General features: G+C 37.2%; 1 protein-coding gene across 1 annotated transcript in view; it reads right to left on the bottom strand.

The window, feature by feature from the left end:
* Positions 1-24,761, bottom strand: part of LOC107754214 (double-stranded RNA-binding protein Staufen homolog 2) — a 95,047-nt gene that overhangs the window by 7,698 nt on the left and 62,588 nt on the right. The window contains exons 9-12 of the mRNA XM_016570586.1: positions 24,352-24,489; positions 19,564-19,695; positions 17,881-17,938; positions 7,591-7,895 (exon numbers count right to left, since the gene is read on the bottom strand). Of these exons, the coding sequence (XP_016426072.1) occupies positions 7,591-7,895; positions 17,881-17,938; positions 19,564-19,695; positions 24,352-24,489 (633 nt within the window). The remainder of the gene's footprint in view (positions 1-7,590; positions 7,896-17,880; positions 17,939-19,563; positions 19,696-24,351; positions 24,490-24,761) is intronic.

Raw genomic sequence — 24,761 nt, 5'->3', positions numbered from 1 at the left:
GTGGCTTGTTTCCATTGTGTTGCGACTTGTTTCCGTTGTGTTGCAGCTTGTTTCCGCTGTGTTGTGCTAATTTCATTGTGTTGTGGAGATTTTATTGTGTTGTGCACTACTGGGCCACCGTAAGAACCTGGCAGTGAACAGTTCTTTAATGAACCAGCCTAAAGAACATTCATCCAGTATAAAGAAACTTTTGTGCATTTGAAATGTTTCATAGATGTTAAAAGAAACCACAGTTGCCAATAAAGAATCTTTATTATTAAGAGCGTAGACAAATAATTTAGCAAATATATTCACAGCCTATCTATAGCGTCTGAAGCCAGTTAGATAAAGCTTCACTTTTCCTAACCAAATATGGCTCCCTTTACCACTAAAGCAGACACTGCACATCAACAAATTTGATACATGCCGGATTTTACGGTTCTAACATAAATATATCTTTAATTGCCTCATAAGTCATCCAAAAAATTCTTCACCGATTTTTGTGTCGGATTGCAAGTCTAAGGCATACCAGTGCCAAAAACGTTTTCTGAATCATATCGTTCACCATAAAAGGATCGAGTCACCTTCAAAAGCCCACATCAATCCACTTCTGTAATTGAAATTATGAACCTGATGCTACTGCTGAGTTATAAAACTCCAGATGTTCTCGCATCAAATTAAATCACTTTCATATCATCAGTCAGTGCTTTGCCATTAAGGGCAAGATGGTGGGTTACAGGTTATAGAAATGCTGCAGGTGGGCAGCACGGAAAATAAAGTGTGATTAAAATGTATGAATGGTCAGTCAAAATACTGGCTTTAATGCCAATTTTTCCATGTATAACTTCAGGTATGGGCTTAGCTTTGAAATTATTGAGAGAGTATTAGAGATATTAAAATTCTGACCATTAATATTACCATGTTATGGCAGATAAACATTTATATAATGCACAAAAGTATTGGGACCATTACATCAACAGGAACTGAGTTTTGGATTTTTTGCCCATCCAGTATACGGGCCAGTCAAGTTCTTCCACACCAAACTCATCCAACCAGTGTCTTCATGCACCATGCTTTGAGCACTGGGACAGTCATATTGGAATATAAAAGGGCCTTTCCCAAACTGTTCCCACAAACTTGGTAGCAGAGCACTGTTCAGAATTTGTTGGTATGCTGAAGCATTAAGATTTCCCTTCACGGGAAGTAAGGGGCTTAACCCAATCCGTGAAAAAACAGCCCCTATACCATTATCCCTCCTCCACCAAACTGCACAGTTGGCACAATGCAGTCAGACAGGTAATGTTCTTCTGGCATCCACCAAACCTAGTCTCGCCCATCAGACTGCCAAACAGAGAAGCGTGATTCGTTACTCCACAGAACAGATTCCCACTGCTCCAGAGTCCAGTGGCAGCATGCTTTACACCTCTACATCTGAAGCTTGGCATTTTACTTGTTGATATGAAGCTTGCACGCAGCTGCTCAGCCATGAAAACCCATTCCATGAATCTCCCGCCACACGATTTTTGTGTTGATATTAATGGCTATGGAAGTTTATAACTCTTTAGCTATGGAATCAGCAGAGCATCGGAGACTTTTAGCTTCAGAACTCTGTGACCTCACTACATGACTTTGTGGTCTTCCGCTTCGTGGCTTAGTTGCTGCTGCTCCTAAATGCTTCCACTTTTCATACAATAGACTGTGAAATATCTAGCAGAGATGAAATGTGCTTGATTTTTATGCAGATGTGCAAAGTTTGCCACATCATACCAAAAAAGACTTGAGGCTGTAAAGGTGCTTCAACTAAGTACCGAGTTAATTTATGCAAAGTACTTATTTCAATTTTTCCTTTTTAATAAATTTGCAAAGTTGTCACAAACCTGTTTTTTGGTTTGTAATTATGGTGCATGAAGTGTAGATTGTTGTGAAAAAAGTCATTTAAAGCAGTTTAACAAAGCAGCAACATGAAAAAAAAACTCCATACTTTCGCAAGGCACTGTGTATATTGAATCTACAGATATTAATATATTAATTACTATATATAAAATTAATAAATTGCTAAAAATCCTTTAAATCACTGATATAAAGGATGAAACGAATGCATCACAGGCGCTTCCATCACCTGCATATGAAGCGATTTATGAAGTGATTTATGGCATGACTGCAGAGCAGTTGGCATATAGATGCTGAATGCTGCCGCCCGTGATCAAAGCAGCCCCTCACAGAGAGATGCATGTCTGCCCAGCGCTGGCAGGATGAGAAATCCTAGCACGAGTTCTTTTATCAGCTCATCTCCATTTATCTCAAAATGCAGCCACGATTCACTTGAAGGTCAGAAAACATCAATGGGCGTTATTTGAAGAAATAACTGAGAGCCTGTGATCTGAATCTAGGTATGCTGGCATTTCTAGCCAAGGTTAGAAACCATGTGAGAGACAGACAAACAGAAAGAGAAACAGACGGGCAGTGAGCAGAGGGGCTCAGAGGGTGGGAGGAAACAGAAAGAGTACGATTAAATAAAGGCAGAGCGAAAACTGAAACGGGCATGAAAAAAGAGGGATAAGGTGAGGGTCTCAGAGAATATGGTCTAAAACTCAAAAACAAAACATTCAGAAAATCTTGATTGGCAGCTAAAAATTATACAATAAGTGTTATTTTCTATTCATTTTTACATACCTCATAAAAATGTTTTAAAAAATGAACAATTAAAACAATCTTATTACTAAAAGTGGGAAATGTCAAAATAAACACTGAAATCCAGATTTGTGTGATTTCTTTTCAAAAAATGTTTAATTACTTAAATTACAAAAACGTCTTTCATTTTTGTATCTCTTGGATTGAACAGCATCAATAAAAAGAGATGCAAAACAATTACAACAAAACAAATCAAATCAAAACAAACGTCTATGCCAGAATGGGAAATGTGACCTAAATTAAGTTACTAAGGTTACTATATTTAAACAAATGTAGTTACTAAAAAGTATACAAAAAAGTGAAACATCAAAGTAAATACTGATATCCTTATTTATGTATTTTATTTCCTAAAAATACTTTAAAAAATGTTTAGTTGCTTCCTATTTTTAAATTCTTACTTTCTATTTTAAATGCTAAAAAATTAATAGGCCAAAAAAAAGCATACAGGGAGTCCAAAACAAAACAAAACAAAACAAAAATTTCAGTCAGTTAGTTTGGGAACAAAAGTTTGTTTGTAGTCACTGAAAAACTTCATTTAAAGTGATAATAAACTCAGCAATTCCAAGATTATATAAAATATATGTTTTTTTTTTTTTAAATATATATATATATATTTTGTACATTCTTTTCCTACAGTAACTTTGGTAATGAAGTCAACACAGCAATAGTAAAAGTTGAAAACATAATTTATATTATTTACATTGAGAAGTTCATAAGCTCTGAAGTATACAAGCAGGGTGGAAGACTATGGTACAGTATGTTTCACTCAGTCTCATATGAAGTGATAGAATGAATGGGGTTCATAAAATGCTCAGGACTCATCCCTAACATGAGCTCTACCTACTGCTCTCCGCTCTCCCAGACTGCTTTGCAGCTCACAGGCTCAGCACAAAAGGCCCTTTATGATGTGCACCTGACATGCGGCGAAGAGCAACGTTCCCACGGAATTGGCTTCACTGCTCCACCTCTTCTCTCCCTTTCGTCCTCTCCGAATCTCTGTGTCCCCAGCCTGGGGAGTGAACGTTAGCTGGCAGGGCTCCGGTTGCTTGACCAAAGGGGGATTTGGGGAAAGATCCATCTCTGGGTTCGTCTAAAGCTGATGCTACTTGCGCCAAACAAGTCACCCAGCTGACCAAGAGAGGCTCAAGAGTTTAACCAGATCACTGAAGGTTACTAAATAATCTGTCAGATGTCAGATCAGTCAACAGGAAAACTATTGTTCTGTGTTTTAATGTGGCTTCGGCTGTGCACTTTAGAAAAAGCATCAGTTCACCCAAAAATTCTGTCATCTGTCATCATTAAACCCATATGGCTTTCTTTCTTATATGAAACATAAAAGAAGAAATTCTGAAGAATGTGCTGGCTGGTCTTTTCCATGCAATGAAAGGTGTCTCATGCTTTCAAGCTTAAAGCATCGGATCGTTTCATTCGTTTCGTTTGTTTTCGACAAGTGTAAAGAGGTGCTTAACTTTCTTTTGTTACTGGGACATGTCAAAATAAACATTTAAATTCTTATTTTTGTGATTTATTTTCAAATAAAATAAAATAAAATAAGCTTTAGAAAATTTTTAAAAAAAAAGTACTTAAGTACTTTTTTTCTAAAAGTATTTTTTAATAGACAAAAATGAATAAATAAATAATATATGCCAAAATGGGTAACAGGGTTTCAATTGTTGCCTAAATTAAGTTCTCACTCAGTAGTGGCTAGATAGTTTGGGACCAAACGTTGGTTTGTAGTTAAGGAAAAATGCTTATATCCCTCAAATGAATGAATTGTTCTTTTAAGTTGGATTTTTCAATGAATCAACTGATCCAGTTCAATAAAGTGGAATGATTTGTTCTCACATTATATTCATCTTGATCTCGAGTTCAAGTCAGTTACTCAATGTGGCCACAACCCCTAACAGCTAACTGAAGAGGAAGATTATGAGCGAATAACAACTTAAATTTACGTCTGTTCCTCAAACAAGCCATTCTTAGCAGGTTTTATGCAACATCTGGGAGTCGGAGTACAAAGATTTTTACTGGGTTAAACATAATGAGTGCTTTAAATGTTAAATGGCCTTTTCCTGTCTAAATTAGTGATTCTTGGCTGGAATAAGCTGGACTACAAATTATCCCAATAAAAAATTTGTACAGAATAAGCAGGAAGACACTTTATGCTAAAAATCAAAGTCTGGCAATGTGAGACTAATTAATATTCAGCTATCGTTACAGGCCAAAGAAACCTAATCTGATGGTATTTAGGACTATTTTTCTAATGATCATGAACATCTCTGCATGACTGAAGACAACGGACTACCTAAGAGCCCACTTAAAAGGTAAGTGTGGGCACAACAATGTGAAGCTCAACTACAGAAAATAACAGCATTTCACTCGTACCACAAAGATAAAGAGAACGAGAAAGAGAGAGCATATGTTATGCATTACTCCAACGACTCCATTATTTCTGCCCTACTTCCATCACATGTGGCCTGAGACGACAGGGAAATTAACAGCAAACAAACTATTTTCTCCAACCCTCTCTGCACCAGCACTGTTTCCAAAATGCCAATATACTGATGCCCTATCTAATTTTCAACCTCTGGCCAAATTCCATCAATCAAATCTCGTTCGTCTCAGAGGCCCCATGTGTCTAGTTGGGGCCCAACAAGAGCGAAAGACCTGAATGAACCAATCTCAACTGAAAGTCAATGCCAAATACAGCTCGTGCTAGGTCTTTATTTTTACAAGGCATCTATTAACTTCTCCATAAAGAGTTTCGAGATCAGAATCAGGATTTAGAGGAAACAGACGCATGAATAACCACACGACAATGAATACCACATCTGCAGTGTAGAACAACTGCTTTAGGAAACTGATTGAACATCGGTTCTTGTTGTGGCTTTCCCAAACCATTTCAGGTGTTTCTGTTGCTCCAATGCCAACGAAAAGGGCCTCATAGGGGCTTTCATAACAGCTCCGTCAAGTCCAAATTGAATCACAAACCTGGGCTGATTTAAACATGTCCTTTGGCACTGTAGATAGCATGTCTGCTTCTCTGATTAGAAACAGAAAGGTGTTTCCCAATAAGTGCACACTATTTTGCACAAGAGCATCTGCCAACAAACATGAAAGTCTGGAATCTGCGTTTCAGTGCTAAAGAAGCAGCTCAGTGGTTTTGTTTTGCTTTTGGTACATTCAGGTTTTCATTACCAGCCCACATCGGTCGGCGCATCGTCTCAATGAAACGCGTATTTCCTGCCTTCCTCCATTATACATTCAAATCCTCCTGATAGAAGACACCAAGGAATGGGGGGGGGATCAAGCCAGGCAGGATTCTTATCAGGGTATTCGAGGGGGAAAGGGGTTTGAATGTGGAGTGATTCACACAGGCAGGTCGGCTCATCCCTCACAGCTGGCCGCAGAAACCTGCTGTTTTCCCCCGGTGTTTACCTTTGGCTGCCTCACTCTTCCTCATCGGGTTTCAGACTACAGGAAAGCTCTGAGCAAAAACAAAGGCTTTTTCAAAGGCAACCTCAGCAGGTTAAGATAAAATGTTTTTACTGTCCAATATGAAAAGCACCTGCTACTAAATTAAGTGGGCCGGCTCATGTTGAGGTACTGGATTGTGCTTTTCAGTCACTGGCTTGGTTTTCTTTAAACTGTAGTAGAGATTGAGGACACACACATTGGGGATCAGGGAAGGTACAACTAATCAGAAATGATTAATATTAATAATAACTGAGATTATGAATAATAAAAGTGCCAATTACAGCATTCCATTTTGACTCCTGTTTCCATTTACAACGTTTTAGCAGCAATTTAATAAAAAGTCACATTCAATTGTATAAATTTAGTGTATAAATTCCATTACTGCCGCATACTAAATACCATACATACACACACAGTTTTATTGTTAGCCTATATTTTGTATAACACATAAATACACTACTGTTTAAAAGTTTGGGGTCAGTCAGATTTTTCATTTTTTTGGGAGAAATTAATACTTTTATTTACCAATGATGCAAAAATTGAAAGTAAGTACTTTTATAATGTTTCAAAATGTTTCTATTTCAAAGAATCCTGAAAAAAGTATCACAGTTTCCACAATAATATTAAGCAGCACAACTGTTTTCAACATTAATTATAAGAAATGTTTCTTGAGCACCAAATCAGCATATCAGAATGATTTCTGAAGGATAATGTGACACAAAAAGCTTTGAAATACAATTTTTTTTTTTTTTTATGTAAAAATTATATTTTACAATATTACTTTTTTTGTATTTTGAATTAAATAAATGCAGCATTGGTCAAACTAAGAGACTTCAAAAGCATGGAAAAATCTTACCAAACTTAAACTTTTGAAGTGTAGTGTATTTATTTTTTTGCAAGGCATAAAAATGCATGTGCATGATCAAAAAAAGAATATAGTGCTGATCCAGTAAACTGGCGCAAAACATTCTCACAATGGGACGGCAGGCCATTCTTATTGCTTGGTAGCCTACATGTAAAGTGCAGCTGCTCCACAAACAAAAATAAACAAACAAATTATAATTTGCAGTTAATTATAATAATTATTATAATATAACAATTATAATAATTATAATGCAGCCCTAGGAAAAACAGAGCCGTGGAAGACAAATCAGCTAAAGACAGATTGTTATCCTTTGTCTGCAATGGTATACAGACAGGAAAAAGGGAAATGTAACTGTGAGAAATTACTTCCTTGGCCTGTAGGAACATCAATGACAGAAGCAGGCACTTCCACATTTCCGTGGTCTCGTCCAGATGGACGAACAGTGCAAGCCAAGAAGATCAATTTTAGGCTCCGCGAGAGATGTTATGAAATTTGAGGTCTGGTTCTCTGGGTAGAGCTAGCAATGGAGAGCGAGCGCGAGAGATAAACAGATCTGTAAAATCACTTCATTTATTCCATACCTGGAAGCCTTGAATGTGGGCTAAGTATTCCAGCTGCTGGGAAGGCTGGATGGAGCCACAGGCCAAAGCAGGTGCTTTTCCCTTCAGGATCAGGGCCTCAGCGGTGGGCGAAGTCCCGCTCAGCAGCAGCTCTCTTGCGATGGTTGCAGTGTTGCCCACCGACGGGGTGTAGAATGGCCCTGTGGACCCTTGGCCAATGTCTTTGGGTGTCAGGTAGTTTCCAGGGGCACCGGGGACTCCCTTATTCCGGCTCGCTTCCATCTCTTGATACACATCCGGGGAGAGGTGAAGAATTCCTTTTTGTGCTATATAGGGATGGAAAAAGACACACGGTCATTGCTCAGCTGTGGGCACATTTCTATTCTTACTATTGAAAATGTCATGAAATAAATGATAAAATAAATAAATAAATAAAAATGTTACTAAAATGGATAAATTAATAAATTATTACATTTATGTTAAATATCTATTTATTAATACAATTTATTGTGTCCTTGCTGAAAAAAAGTATTAATAAAAACTATATATATGCACCACAGTTCTTTCTAGTCCTCGAATCTGATTGGCTGAGAGGAGTGCGAGTGTCATGCGGATGCCCAAATCCACTATAATTTTATAAATAATAGTGTTTTTGTGTCACAGAATGTAGTTTTAAGAGTTTTTTTTAGGCGAGAATGTACTTGGTTAGACTTCAAATATGCGGTTTGTTAATAAAGATAAAATCTATTTGAAAATTTGCTTCGACGTTTTGGGAGATGTGAGCTCCATGGCGTTAGCAGGCGTTTTCTTTTTCTTTTTCTTTTTTTTCCCAAGGAAGGACACATTACATTGACAGTAAAGACTAATATTTTTAATAAACACTGTTCTTTTAAACTTTCTAATCATCAAAAAATCCTGAAAAAATGTCGGTTTCCACAAAAATATTATGCAGCACAACCATTTTTAAATATGCCCCTATTATGCCATTTTTAAGGTTGCTAATATTGTTTGATGAGTCTCTTAAAACAGGTTTACATGCATGCAAGGTCAAAAAACACATTAGTTTTCTCAAAAAATAAATTTAATTTTACCTAATTTCTAAATGATTCGTAAACGACTCGTGCAAAGCACTTCAAAGAATCAGTCTCTCTAAACCCCTCCTTTCCGTGAGCCCTCACTGCTGTGATTGGTCAGATAGCGCAGCCCTTTGTGATCGGTCCACAGCCGTAGAGAGATTGGCTCTGGATTGGTCTACCGTGTACAGCACGTGTCGGAAACGAAACGCCCATTGCCGTGACGGAATGACAGAGCCGACTCTTTTTTTTTGATAGACAATAACTTTATTTATCGTGCACTGTCGGCTTCACAACTTTGCAGATAGTTTATGTTCACATACAGCTACATGACACACTGCATGAAAGGTAATATTCGAAAAAGGCATAATAGGGGCACTTTAAGAGTTATAATAATAAGAATTGTTTCTTATGCACCAAATCAGCATAGCATTTTATAATGATTTCCGTAGGGTCATGTAATACTGAAGACAGGAGTAATGGCTGCTTAAAATTGTACTAATATTTTACAATATTGCTGTTTTTACTGTATTTTTTATCAAATAAATGCAGACTTGGTGAGCATAAGAGACATCTTTCAAAAACATAAAAAAAACGTACTGACCCCAAGCTTGTGAATGGTTCAAACTATTTTAATAAAAAACAAAAACAATAAATAAAATAATATAGATGAGCTATTGCTTCTCTAAGTGATCTGACATATGATTTTCACCTGATCGATGATAAAACAGTGGGGTACTTTCCCCAAAAGAGAAAGTGTGTGTATTTTAAACATCTGTTAAAGGCAAGTTTTGTCATTTTTATATGTAAATTACAGCATTATAAATGACTTTCAAGTTGACAGACACGGACAAAAAGCCAAATTCTTCTTCACAGAAGCCAGTACAGACTGATAACAAGAGAAGAGGAGAGGAACAGAGCAGCTGCAGCGAACATCCTCATCTGTGCGCAGATTCTGCTTCCTGTTTGTGTTTGCTGTCCTGAACGAAGTTTCCAAAAGCAGCCGGCTGTTCTCCACAATTTCTGACAACCCAGAACAAGCAACAACTGATTTAACTTAGTGTTCGGGCCATAAAACTGGTAAATATTATCCCAGAAAATGGTGAGAAATGTAAATAGGCAGTTCCTCCAAGCGCTGCAGTGTGCCGTTGACGCAACCCTTTAATTCACGAAGAGAGAATGTAAATGAAAACCAGCAGTTCGGAGTTCCTGTCAGCCATTTCAACAAGGCTGACTGGCAAAGAAGGCAACCGACATTGAATTTTTAAAATCTCACATGCCAACTTGCATTTTGCATTACACAAATCAGCATCCAGAGAAAAATGCATACTTAACATGGTATAAAACTAGAGGTGTGAGCCAGAATGACATCAATGTGGGAATTACGACAAAAAGCACATAAAAGCGAAGAAAAAACAATACCACCACCCCATCGGCACCCTCATTTCTCTTTCTTTTTTCCCTTCTCTATCTCTTTCCCCGTTCCAACAGGTTCCACCCAGTATAATGGGCTGAATTTGAGAATGGTGGGCTGGAGATTGGCCAGCTCATGGCTCAAGCTGTGATTTAAAACAGATAACACACAAGGCCCAACTGTAAATCAACACGATGAAGCAATGCTCCAAGACACTAAACACTAACACACCGACATATTCGTACACACACGAGCAAAGCACTGTCTTACACATTCAGTTCTCGTGGAATCCTGCTCTACTTCTTCCCTTTTTAACACACAAACTGACTCTTTCAAACACGCACACGCTCACAAAAAAAACACCAAGAAATAAATTGTGGCCACTTTGCTGACGAAAAGCTGCTGAAATGCTTATCTAGAATGGAGATCTTATGTTTTTTTGGACTTCTCCTAATATCATGTGGGAATAAAAAACCTCAATTAAGAAGATGTGTTGCTTTTCTGGGACATAACGCAAGGCTGAGACCTCCCATACGTCCCTTAATCCATCCCTCCCGCCTCATTTCCTTCATCCGTTTATTACTCCACACACAAATTTTTAACACATATGCCATGCATCTCCATGGGATTGTACATTCAGAAGAATGCATCATGGGATTAAAGCTCAAACTTGTAGGATACCAGTGCAGGAAATTGATTAATAATGCCTGACACATTGTCTTGTTACTTTAAATACAGCATGTTACATGAGCCCTGAGACCATATGGTTGCGCCGGACGTGACTCAATGTGCAATTTTGACTACATTTCATTTTTGTTTCAAAGTCTTGCTCATTTTGTACCATTACACTCTTGAGAGGGATCCAACCCTGGGCATTTAGCTCTATATGTCACTTTGAAGACATTTAAGCAATAAAGTATGAGGGTGCTACAGGCACTTTTAAATCTTCGAGGTTGATTTTTACTAAAACAAACACATTTCCACTTTTTTTGAAAAAAGTAAAAGTGACAAATTAAAACTTTCTTGGAAACGTTTATCCTTGTGCAAAAATTTAGCAATTTAAAAACATGAAAATCCATCATAAAAATATTCAATACATAAAAATGGTAACAAACCATGTCAATATGAATTGACTAAGCTGAGTGAGAATGTAAATTTTAAAAAAAAACAGCAGTTTGAAGTTCCCACGGGCATTTCAACAAGGCAAAGAGGCAATTTACAATGTTTTAAATTGTCACGCGAAAACTTGCATTTCGCATTATGCAATGAAACAAATGGGGGGAAAAACAATATCACAAAACAAGTTATGTGGCACAAAAATCAACACGTTGACAAGTTTGGCCCTAATTAATTTAGTGTACTTGTTTAACAAAGAGAAAACAGTGTAGTGTAAGTGATGAAATACAAAGAAACAAATTAAAAATCAAGGTAGTAGTAGTAGAATAGTAGTACAGTAGTAGAACTAGTAAGCAGAATATTATTATTATGCATCATTTCCAAACTGTGATGATGCAAAATGATGCAAAATGTGTGTAAATATTATTTAATTGTAATTGGGATACATAACATCTTAGCTAATAAATTATCCAGCCATCTTATTCCAAAAAAATTTTTTAAATGCAATTTCCATTTCCATCATTTCTACTTTAGAACACAATTAAACACATCATTTGAGATGTGGTGAAAATGATCAAAAAATATAACTGACAGAATTCTCCTGTGATGCATGTATACACACTTTTGGACAACTAGTGAGAATGTGAAACTCTGTTTTCAGAGAGTCCACATGGACAAAAATGTGCACAGTTCAAGAAACACCCAAGAATGCAGAGCTAAGGATTAAAATCATAGCTCTTGCATAATCAAAATGCAGCTGATATAAATCTACACACTTAGCAGTGATGGACAAGGTACCATAAATCTGCTTTGGAGAACCTGGTCTGTGTTCACAAGGGTGGAAAGGAAAAACTTAGTTCGCAGGTCACTGACATGTACATCTGCTCTGAATTGAGTTTACACCCCTTAGAGACGTTGATTCTCTCCCTGGCAGATCTCAGGAACCGTAAATTAACCAGCATTATTCTGACATTAAAGACTCTACGGTTGAGAAAGTCTGTGAAGTCAATTAGGAGATAGATGGAGTCGAACAACACCAGCACAATAAAGCTGAGCTGGAGAATGGATCCTCTCCAAAACAGAGCAAAGGCCAAAAGAAAAACAGACAGATGAAGAGAAAGATGGATAATCGTGTTTTAACATGAGAAATTTATGCTGCATTGGTGCAGCATTGAAAAGTGTCCAAATGCATGTTTTTCATATATATATGCCACTTCAGATGCATCATTTTACGCATAAAGCCCGATTTAGCACTGAAACAGATGTTGACAAAAAACAGAAGCTTAAAGGGATAGTTCACCCAAAAATGCAAATTCTGTCAATAATACCCTCATGTCGCTCCAAACCCATAAGACCCTTGTTCGTCTTCGGAACACAAATTAAGATATTTTTGATGAAATCCGAGAGCTTTCTGATCCTCCATAGACAGCAAGGGTCCTACCACGTTCAAGGTCCAAAAAGGTACCAAGAACATCGACAAAATAGTCCATGTGACATCAGTGGTTCAACCGTAATTTTATAAAGCTATGGGAATACTTTTTGTTGCGCAAAAAAACAAAAAACAAAACGACTTTATTCAACAATTCTTCTTCTCCTCATGCTTCGTGGTACTTGCCAAAATGGCTCTAAGATAACGAAGAGGAGAAGAATTGTTTTCTCGTAGCTTCAATTACGGTTGAACCACTGATGTCACATGAACTTTGTCAATGTTCTTGGTACCTTTCTGTGCCTTGACCGTGGTAGTACCCTTGCTGTCTATGCAGGGTCAGAAAGCTCTCGGATTTCATCAAAAATATCTTAATTTCTGTTCCGAAGGCGAAGGAAGGTCTTACAGATTTGGAACGACTTGAGGGTGAGCAATTAATGACAAAATTTTCATTTTTTAGGTGAACTATCCCTTTAAAGGAATAGTCTAGAATTAACAAGTTAAAGGATAGTTCACCCAAATATTCAATTTCAGTCATCACTTACTCACCCAGAAGTTGTTCCGAACCTGTATGAATTTCTTTCTTCCGTTGAACACAATAGAAGATATTTTGAAGAATGTGGTAAACCAATAAACCATACAGTTTTTGGTTGCCATTGCCAAATATGTTTTCCATTTCTTCAGTCATATATATGCAACAAAACTGTTTCTCTTTTCAACTTGATTTCTTTGCTTTCAATTAATGCATTTATATAAAAATATCCATTCTGCTAGATTCAGTTATTTAGGGTGAATTTTAACCAAGTAATCAAGCACTTGAAAATTATTTTTGCTGAAACTGTAGTTCCCAGGATGCTTTACTTGGAACTTAATGAGCAGAGTAACAAATGATGAAATTAAGTGTTATTGTATGAGAAAAGCGGAGACTTGATAGTGTTTAATGTTAAGTTGTCATGATGTTCAATTATGTTGGAATGATAAGTAAGGAATAATTGACGACGGGCCGTTGAATTATTAGAAAAATAATGCACACCCGAGGTGGTGATGCGGCCACGATGCGAAGCGGAGAAAGAGAAAGAAAGAGAGAGAGAGAGAGCTTGTGTGAATTAGGCTACCTCTGTGAGTCCCTCAACAGTGTTCTGCAGCAGCGTCTCTAAACAGCGCTGTTATTACCTCGCTAGTGAGAAATGTCGGCTAAGCGATAAAATCGGCAGGGCAGCGCTGACAACACCTTTTTGTGCAAACTGCGTGACCGTAGTTGCAGTGAATCCTGTTTGCTGTATAGGTACTGTATGCTAATTTCCGTTATTACAGTTAACTATGCGAAGTGATATGGAACTGTAATGCGGTCAAGAGAGCTGCCTGGAACTACGTTCGCCGTGCGTTTCCCTGAAAATAATTGCACACCTCAGAACGTTCGTCAGCCAATCAGATTCAAGCATTCAACGGCCCCGTAGTATAAGAAGCATTTAAATTACACTGAGTTACCATTGTGGAGAAGAGTGGAGCATTGGCTTATGCTGTGAACCGGTACAGCACAAGTTATTACTGCTTTGCTCAAGGAGAGTTTAAATGCTTAGCATTTAGCATGCTAACATGTGCATTGATAGTTAATAGCTTGTTAGCTACATAGTACCTACCTACATCTTTTAATTCATTGAATATATGAAATTGGATTAATTAATCCTGCCAGGGAACCATATAAAATAATTTCAAGGCTACCTAACTGGGTCACTTAAAAATGACTTAATTAAATGATGTTGAAACTATGCTAAATAATTATGTTTGTTTAACTTAATTGATTCATGTGGGACCAATGTACACGATTAAACCTAAGCCCAATCAACTTTTGTGGCATAATGCTGATTAGCGCAAAAAAAATCTTTACAAAAATCAAGATTTTTTTTCCTTCACACTAAAATCATGTTACATGTTGCAGCTAAGTGTTTTAACGCTTACAAAATGACCCCCATTTATTTTCATACTAAGTGCCTCGCTAGAACTCATATTTTTACTGTTTTTAATAAAAAGAGGGACAAAGGGAAATTATTTTGCTACTGATTGAGTTCAACTTGAACTGAACCCAAAATATTAATTTAAGCACAATTTAGTTTGCAAATACTACAATGATGTAAGTCAAGGAGAAATTCTCAACAACATATTTTAAGTTAAGCTTTTCTCTCCTAATTTAAACTTACATTTCTTAAAAAAAAAAAAAATTAAGGCTTTTACGGACAGACAGCAGAAATGATTTACAAAATGTTTGAAAGTAGTTTGTTACAGTATGTTAAGTGGTTCAAGCTGAATTAACTGTAGAATTGTAAGAAAGAAAATGAACTGCTTGCCGCAAGCACTATAATAAAGGTTTTTCCATCAGCCAAGAGCTTTCGTCAGCATGTGTGCAAGTTCCAGGAATGTCACTACATAGTTGGGTCAAACATGCTCCAACATTAGACCACGAGTGACCTGATTTAGAGATGATTTAGAGAAGCTGTTGTTTTCATAGATTCATCCAGAACAGTTGTCAAACACTGCTTCAAATCAAGCAACAAAACTGCTTAATTACACAATGCGGTCATTGAAAATTCACTGAAGTTGTTTACACGAGGATGCTGGTCATATCACTCTGCTTTCCCATTTCTGCAACCTTCATTACCGTTAGGGCTGTTTTAGCATTTGACAATGATTTAAATAGTTTTTTATCATGCAATTTCATATAATCCTAAACTCAAGTGTCAAGTAGTGCCAGATCTGCATATTTCCACAGCAGAAAAAAAAAAGACTGGTCTGGAAAAATGTAATCAAGACCCAATAATGCCAGAGGCCAGGGGTGTAATAATGTCCACAAGTTCACAACAACAACTACAACTCAGTCTGGCAAGACTGACGCAAACCAAAACTAGATCACTGCCAATATAATCACAAAGCTGTTTACAGAGATGCTCAATTGACAGACACTCTGTGTATGTCTTAATTCTGTTTGTTTTCTCCATCTGTCTAAAATTATTTTATTTACAAATATCATATGTGTGAATTGACTGCTATGATTTGTATTCATTACACAACTTCTAACCACATCAAAGCAGCTTGTGATTGCATAAGAGTGATTTGCATTACTTAGGATGTTAAGATATATTGGCAAAGCTCATAAACAAAGACAGTGATGTGCTATGTTTGTTTGCAGACAGGCTATGCAGGAACGTTGCCAGTTACATCATTTCTCATCTCTCAAAGTCAGAGCTGGGAATCATGGGCCGATGTTGTGAGAAATTGGGTCCTTACTCGAAATCAGGTCTCCATCAATTGTTAATAGTTATATCAAGTACACACTAACAACATTAGTTAAAAATATGTATAGAACTGCTTACTGTATAGTACATAATAAAACAAATAATAATAGATGAATAATAGATGAAAAGAACAGTTATCATTAGGCCATCCAGTATGTAGATGCCTTTGTTTCTACATCTGAACAGATTTGGAGAAATTCAGCATTGCATGACTTAGTCACCAATGGATCCTCTGCAGTGAATGGGTGCCGTCAGAATGAGAGCGATTAAAATCACAACAATCCACAAGAAATCCACACAATTTATCATTATGATGGGTTTAACTTCAAACTGTTTCTGGCAATAGAGTCCTCTATCCACAACATTGCTTTCTCCAGTTAAAAAGAAGTCGTCTCGTCTGAATCAGGTGAGAAATATGCACAGCAAACATAAACAGTTTAAATTAATTCTAAACAAATAAGTCAGTTGTTTCTTACAAACACATAGCTTTTTATTGGAGGATTATTGTGATTACTCTCATTCTGACAGCACACATTCGCTGCAGAGGATCCACTTTTTGAGCAAGTGATGTAATGCTAATTATACAACAGTTCTTTCTGGTCCTCGAATCTGATTGGCTGAGAGGAGTGCGATATTCAAGTGATATCGGAACTCCAACTGTTTCAACGTTTGTATCCCTCTGCCTGCAGTATTTCTCAAAGGGAGTGTCATGGCAGATGCCCAAATCCACTATAATTTAAAAAATAATACTGTTTTTGTGTCACGGAATGTAGCTTTAAGAGAGGAGAATGAACTTGTTTAGACTAGGTCTGCATGATAAATCGTGATAAATCGCAATTATATCGATGATATCGTCTGCAATTATGAATGTGGTTTTGCGCATCAAAAAGGTAAGTGCTAACACTTTTAAGGTAAGTGCATGCATAGTGTATAAGCTATTTAGTCTCAGCCTCAGACGTCACGCCCACGGACCGTTGGCTAAACGTCTGATGCATATGGCACACAAAAGTGGAAACGCTTCAGGAGTTTCGAAGTCGTCATCGGATTGGTTGAATTATACAGGATTTCCGGTAGACGTGTGTGTTGCGTTCTTTAATGTTCCGCCTGGAAACAAAGACACCATGACACCAAACCCCCTCACGAAAGAAGAAAGCTGTCGTGTTTACAACCGTGATGACGAGCGCTTATCAGGATCAACTAAACTCTGGATTTTCAAAAGTATGTGAAATATTTAAAGTTTGCGGCACAGAATCGTTAAAATACGTAGACGAGACAAGAGTTTTACACACCGGTCTGTTATTGTGGTGACATTTCCACGCCCTGAAACGTGATGATGAACGAAACGAACTGTGATTGGTTGTTTGACACATCGGTCAAACGGCCTCATGGGCGGGCCTTGGCCAATGAAAGCTGCCATGGATTCCAGACCTTCAGCCGTCAGTCTGAAGGTCTGGCTACGCGAGACTATAAGCTATTAGGCTAATTGGGTATCTGTATGCTATGTAGTACATAACCATAACTAAAACAGGCATTAGTGGTCATTATAACATAGTTCAGTGACTTGCATCATTATGTGATTTTGTCGGAAATGTAAACGGGCGCTAAAAGAGCACCCATTAAAAGTTCTTTGACACAGTGGGATCATTTGAGGACCTAATGGAGACCTTATTACTCGGAACTTCGGTCCTAAAAGAGATCCGCAGAACTCATGAAAATGGATATGTTTGTGTGTGTGCAAACCCGTCTGGAAGACCACGGTTGTACCCTGGAATAGTGTTTGGGTGGTTAATGTGTGTGTGAGTGTATAATACTGTGGTCTCACAGACCCCCTGGGAAAGCACATAAGTCTGCGTGAATAGGAGGAATTCACAGGCTCTCCATAGAAGCGAGTTCGTGATTGAGCCGACTCGGTTTCTTATTAATCAGTCAGATAGATTAAACGGCCCGGCATCACCTACACTGGGGAACACAGACGAAGAGAAAAACACTTACTGTTGGTCGTTGTTTCGGGAAAAGCAGCCCTTTGTCCATTCCAGCCTTTGTTGTCCATCTGTGGCCAATGTTAAGATAATAGAGGAGCGGGAAAAAATGGAGAGAGAGAAAAAGATGGCCAGTTTAGCAAACCCCTTTTCATGCATGTCAGACAAGTCGCTTTCCCTTGTTTCCATTAGAAAGGGAGAATCGCTACCAAATTGAGACATCACGACATAAGCATCACTAACTTGCAAAGACTAAGTAGATGGGAGATTTAAAGATTAAGGTTGTGCACCGAAACAGGAAGAAGTGTGATGATACAAACATATACATTCACATACTCTCTCATTAATACCCCCGCTACGCTGTTCATACTGAATGTGGCGGCAAAATGGGATAATTAACTCGTTAAAAGAAAGACAACACAACAGAATTGTTACCTAAATGTAAAAACACTGAATTAAATGCTACAAAGTAACCTCAAATATTTAACTTTTTGGCATTAGTATAAAAAGGAAAGTCTCCCAACATTTTAGCATTTTTTTTCCCTGGGTGGTTCATCTAAAACAAGGGCCACCAAACTTGATCTTGAAGGGCCGGTGTCCTGCAGAGTTTAGCTCCAACTTGCCTCAACTCACCTGCCTGGAAATTTCAAGTATACCTAGTAAGACCTTGATTAGCTGAATCAGGTGTGTTTAATTAGGGTTGGAGCTAAACTCTGCAGGACACCGGCCCTCCAAGACCGAGTCTGGTGACCACTGATCTAAAAAAACAGGTCAAAAAAAAAAAGAAAAGAAAGCTTTCTATCATCATTGTCATTCCAGTACATTTTTTTGTATTTTTTTTCAGCCGGTGATGGGATTTTTTTTAGTAGTGAAATAAATTATTAAATATAAATATTTAATTAAACTATTGGTTTTTATTTATTTAGTTAGTTGAATGTTTCTTATCTAATTTATTTACTTTACTGAGACAATTAGTTTGCTAAATGAGAGAGACATCTAATAGAAATTATACCAAAATGTAAAAAAACAAAAACAAAAAAATGTAAAGTTGATGCTCTACAAAATGACTTCATTCTTTTATGGCACAATAAAAAGAAAGCCTGAAAAACTTTGGATGGTCTGTTTCAAATATCCTGTTTAAAAACAACAAATTAATAGTTGCCATAGTTGTCATAATAATAATAATAATCATCATCATCAGCAATAGTCATATATACAGTGGGTACGGAAAGTATTCAGACCCCCTTAAATTTTTCACTCTTTGTTATATTGCAGCCATTTGCTAAAATCATTTAAGTTAATTTTTTTTCCTCATTAATGTACACACAGCACCCCATATTGACAGAAAGAATACTTTCCGTACCCACTGTATATATATATATATATAATTTATATATTTATTATATAATATATAATTTATTTACTTAAATATAATTTATATTTATATGTACTTGTATAATTATATATACTTCATAGACATTTTTGCTTTATTAATTATTATTGTGTAAAATGTGTTCCCAAATTATGAACACTAAGATACTTAATTAGTATCATGATTTTGTGATAAATCTTTGATTTTGAAAGTATGAATAGCTTTAATTGCTTAGTAGCTTGTAGTGTAGCCAACTACTTTGACTCATTTAAATTACATGTTCATTGTACCATAATAATTACTAGCAGCTTGACTGAAACTGACCTTTTCCGGAGTGTTCTGTAATGGTGTAGATGCCTTGTAGCCCAGTTGAAGCAGCATGGCCTCAGCTGCATTACGCTTTGCCACTTTTTTATTGGGTCCAGTTCCTGTGGTCACCTCGGTACCTACTATCACCTGTCAACAAAGACACATACAGTGTACAAAACCAGGATTGTTAATAAAATAAGCAACAATAATGTATCTAAAATGTAAAAATGACCTATGTTGCCTGTAAAACAACTTTAATAATGAAAGAAAAGTCTGAATCTGGCGGAAAGCACAACCAACACCCAATAGGTAGCACTACACTCTCAAATAGTTATAAAAGATAAAAACATTTTGTTGTCAAAAAACTCTCTCTAAACCCAGACAACCATCTTTTCATATTTATTAGGAGCAAAGCAGCAGGTGGGGAAAGATGGTGTGGGCCTGAAAACAGACACGTATTGATGCCCACAGACCAGAGAGCGAACAATGTGGAAATTTTAGAAGCGACTGGGCAACACAAAAGAAACACACACAAGCAGAGTCTAATGCGACAGTGAAAGGAGCATGGAGAATCAGTTAGAGGCTGTGTTACCGCACACTCAGAGATGCACGGAGCACTTTAAAGCGAGGGATTATCGGACGGGAGACAGGGAAGAGAAACTTCTCCATCTTGTGGCGCTTTTCCACTGCATGGTATGGCACGGTACGGCTCGGTACAGTAGAGGCGGCGCAACTATAACGACATGTGAATAATCCCGCCCACTTTAAAGCAGTACTGAACTGCAGTGGAAACGCAAACCGAGCCGAGCCGTTCCGTGCCATACCGTACTGAGCCGTGCCGAGCCGAGTCGTACCACGCAGTGGAAAACCGCCATTGGATGCTGCTTGGTACTTGTTTATGTGTGTGGTAGAGCTGGATGAGCCTCTGACAGATCATTCAGAATGAGACTCAACATGATTTTTTATTTATTTACTGCAGTGTTCAGTGTACTATTTATGCTGCTGAAATACTGCGGCTTCCCTCCCAGCAGGAAAATAACTTTTTTCAATAGTCAACTCTCTTCTTTGCACTCCATTCTGATCCATCCTTCTATTCTGCACTACTTACTCCACTTTATGCTAATTTACTTAGCTCTACAATATCCTTTTGTCTCTACCCCAATACATCCTATCCTATCTAGTTTACACAACTCCATTAACTCTGTACTACTTTACATCAGACTATTTTATTTAACTCTGAGTCTATTCTACTCCACCCTAATTACTCCACTCCAAACAACTCTACACTATTCTATACAAATCTACTTTATTTATTTATTTATTTTATTTCACATAACTCTGAAGTAATGAATTTAGGTAAATGGGTGCAGAGCACAAAAACCCATTTGTTGTTTTTTTTTTCGTAAAAAACAATACGAACCGGGTTGCCAGGTTTTCATAAAACTGGATACTTTATAATATCCAATCTACCATACTCAACCTAAGTATGGTATTCAACTAAGTACTACTTTATGCAATACTACTCTATTTAACTCGGATCTGCTCTCATCTATTCTATAGAGCTCAAAACTACTCTAAGTCATACAACTCTACTACATACTATTCATCCTATCTAGTCTACAAAACTCCATTCAACTATGTACTACTCCACACCATACTATTCTGATCTGCTCTCATCTGTTCTACCATACACTATATTCAACCTTACTCTATTCTATACATCTCTACATCACTCTATACAACTCAATACAAATGTACTAAATAAATTTACTCTATTTACTCTACTTAATCCATCCTATCTATTCTACCTTACACTATGGCTATACGTTCCCACTGCAAGCCTTAGTGCTCAATTACGATTTTTGCTCAGATCTGATTTTTTGTATAGCTGAGTGAAATGTGGCAAATATCAGATTTCCAGTGTGAACAGAACATGGTTCTGATCAGAACTGTATGCGCAAAAAAACAATACGAACCGGGTTGCCAGGTTTTCACAACAAAATCCGCCCAATTGCTTCTCAAAACTAGTCCAAAACTACCCCAATCGCATTTCGGAGGGTAAATATCGCGTTAGTAGGGTTGCTTCAACCCACATAGTTGAACAACCCACAGCAAAAGCAAACAACCCACAGCAACAGCAAAAACGTAGCCCAATTCAATGGGAAAACCATGGACTTGGCAACATGTCATACGGAAGTAAACACGGAGAACATAAAGTAAGGTGATTATGTGTTTATTTATAGTGTGATATGCTGCAGAACCCAGTGGAAATTATGCGCAGGCAATATGAAAAATAAAGACAAGGATTTGACAAAAGAGAGCAGAGTTTTTAAACTTTTGTGATACGAGTCCTCATGTTTCGCTTGTATATAGAGTTGTCACTGTAATACTTATGAGTTCTGACACATCACTGTACTTCCACTGACTACCTTTCGCAACTTGATAACTTTGGGTATGTAAAATCTTTGAAGTGATTCCCATGAGCACAGAATCGTTACGAACGTTGATCCAGAGTGACGTAAAAGTCACATGAATTCCGATATGACTGTTCAGACTGTGGTTGCATTGCAAAACATCTGACCTGTATCGGATTTACTACTACATATGGAAGCGGCACAAATCAGATCAGATTCCATGTGGTTTGAGCTGTTCACACTGTCATGAGTAAAACAGATCTGAGTCACATGTGAGCAAAAAAAAATCTGATTTGGGCCACATTTGCCTGCAGTGTGAAAGTAGCCTATTATTTCAACCTTACTCTATATACCTCTACCCTACTCTAGACATCTCTACACCACTCTATACAACTCTCAACTATACAAATTTACTAAATAAATTCACTTTATTTAATCTACTCAATCCATCCTATCTATTGTACCCTACTCTATTACTTCATCCTTACTCTATTCACCTCTACCCTACTCTATACATCTCTACACCACTCTATACAACTCTAAACTATACAAATTTACTTAAAGGGGTCCTATTATGCTCTCATACTAGGCTAGAACAGGCTCTCATACTAGGTTGTTCGAAAAACACAGCCCCTTACCATACTGCGAGCTTCAGTGTAAATATTGCGTCAATATCAAATCAATTTGAGCATGATTTAAACCCGGATGATTGTAACCACTTGGGAAACCACGTCTGCCTTGGGAAAATTTGCAGATCTTTTTTATGCTCAAACAGCAACATTACAGACTAACTAAAGTTGAAAAAGTGAAAAAGCATAATAGGACCCCTTTAAATTTGAACAAATTAACAAAAAACACTGTACACTATTTACTCTACTCAATCCATTCTATCTTACTCTATTACTTCAACCTTACTCTATACACCTTTACTCTACTCTATACATCTCTACATCACTCTATACAACTGTAAACTATACAAATTTACTTAAATTTATACAAATTTACTAAATAAATTTAATCTATTTACTCTACTCAATCCATCCTATATATTCTACCCTACTCTATTACTACACTATACAAATTTACTATATCCTGTTAACTCTATTCAATCCTACTCTATAAGCCTTTACTCTATGCAGCTATACTCTACTCTGTATAGCTCTACACCAGTCTACTCCATACAACTCATCTCTATCTTGTTTACTCTACTTAATCCATCCTATCTAGTCTACAAAACTCCATTCAGCTATGTACTACTCTACACAAATCTATTCTATCCTGTTTACTTTACCATTTCAACACTATTCTATACTACTACAGCTGCTATATACTACCCTATCTTATCGAATCTACTCCATACAATTCTATACAAAATCTACCACACTACTCCATATTGCTATACTCAACTACAATCTATACTGTTCTATTTAACTCTAATCTATGGCACTCTATACTTTTATACCACTCTAATTTACTCTACTTGATACAACGCTATTCTGCTCTAATTCACTAATACTACACAATGCTCAACTAGCAAGCGCAAGTCAACTAAATTGCATGATTTCCGATCTTTGATTCTTTCTGTTCTTTGATTCAAAACTAGAGAACAAATGTAGATCCAAGTTGGAGGCATTTCTAAACATGTGGAAATTCGAAGTGATTAAGAGCCAATTCTGCTGGTATTTTTGCGTCTTTGTTCACAGGGACTAAGCACCGCTCTTATGGCTACAGGGGACTTCATTTTTACTGTATGAGATAAAGTTAATTTTTTACTGGGCAGCCAGCAGTACAGTTATTGTTGTTTTAATGACCTGTAATAAACCAGTGGACACCAGCCAGTGATGTGATGTGTGCTAAGTGCATATGTGATGCAGTGAACAATCAGAAAATAATGGGTTGATTTTTTTTTTTACATTTAAATACAAACCAATAATTAATTTTCATGCAAACCTTGTATTTGCACACCTTCATGCAAGATGTCAAGGGCATAAATGCACATGCATGTTGAGCTAGGCAGAGGATTTTGCACAAAGTTTAGTGTTTAAGCTTTGAATTTTGCTTGGACCTACATGGGAAAATTACTGTCGTCACCTAAATGATCAAAATTAAGACTAATTATCCATTAACTTCTGCAATGAGATGAAATTTCCAAGAGTGGACGAGCAACTGTGTGTGTGCGTGTCAAAAGAGTCTCTGTCTGACTTTGACAGAGCTGAAGGTCAGTGGTAATCAGAGCCGGAGGAGGTGACAGTCTTTCTGATTAAGACAGACTGCACAGTGGGAGGTTATCAGTGTTTGTGCAGGACTCATCTGTCCTTCACTCCCCCTCTCGGCCTTCAAATTTTTCTTTTACTTTACACCTCTTCATTCCCTCTCTTATTAAATTTACCTGCATAATGAATTCTCTCCGGCGAGGCATCCCTCTCTCTGAAAGCAGCATATATTCGGGCTCCTTCTCCTTTTTGGCCTGTTGAATCTGAGCCAGTCTGCTAATAGGGTTCATGCCCTGTCCATACTCTGGTCCTGTCTGAGAGAGAAATTGAGAATGAAAAAGCAAATGAGAACGAGGATGAGAGACACAGATAAAGCAGTAGAGGGACAGATGGACGGCTGGTTAATGTTCACGTCAGTAACCCTGTCAGGAGAATGACAAAAGAGTGAATGAGCGTGTGTGAATGAGTGACTGACTGAGTGAGCAAAGAAATTTGGATTGGGTCTTAAGATCTTTGTCATTTTGACTCCAAAATGACAAAGATCTTCAATGAATATGACATTAATTTCAATCTGTAAAAAAAAAAA

Source organism: Sinocyclocheilus rhinocerous, unplaced genomic scaffold (genome assembly GCF_001515625.1).
Source record: "Sinocyclocheilus rhinocerous isolate Xijiao unplaced genomic scaffold, SAMN03320098_v1.1 scaffold442, whole genome shotgun sequence".
NCBI classification, from domain to species: Eukaryota; Metazoa; Chordata; class Actinopteri; order Cypriniformes; family Cyprinidae; genus Sinocyclocheilus; species Sinocyclocheilus rhinocerous.
This window is presented reverse-complemented; position numbering and strand designations above follow the sequence as displayed.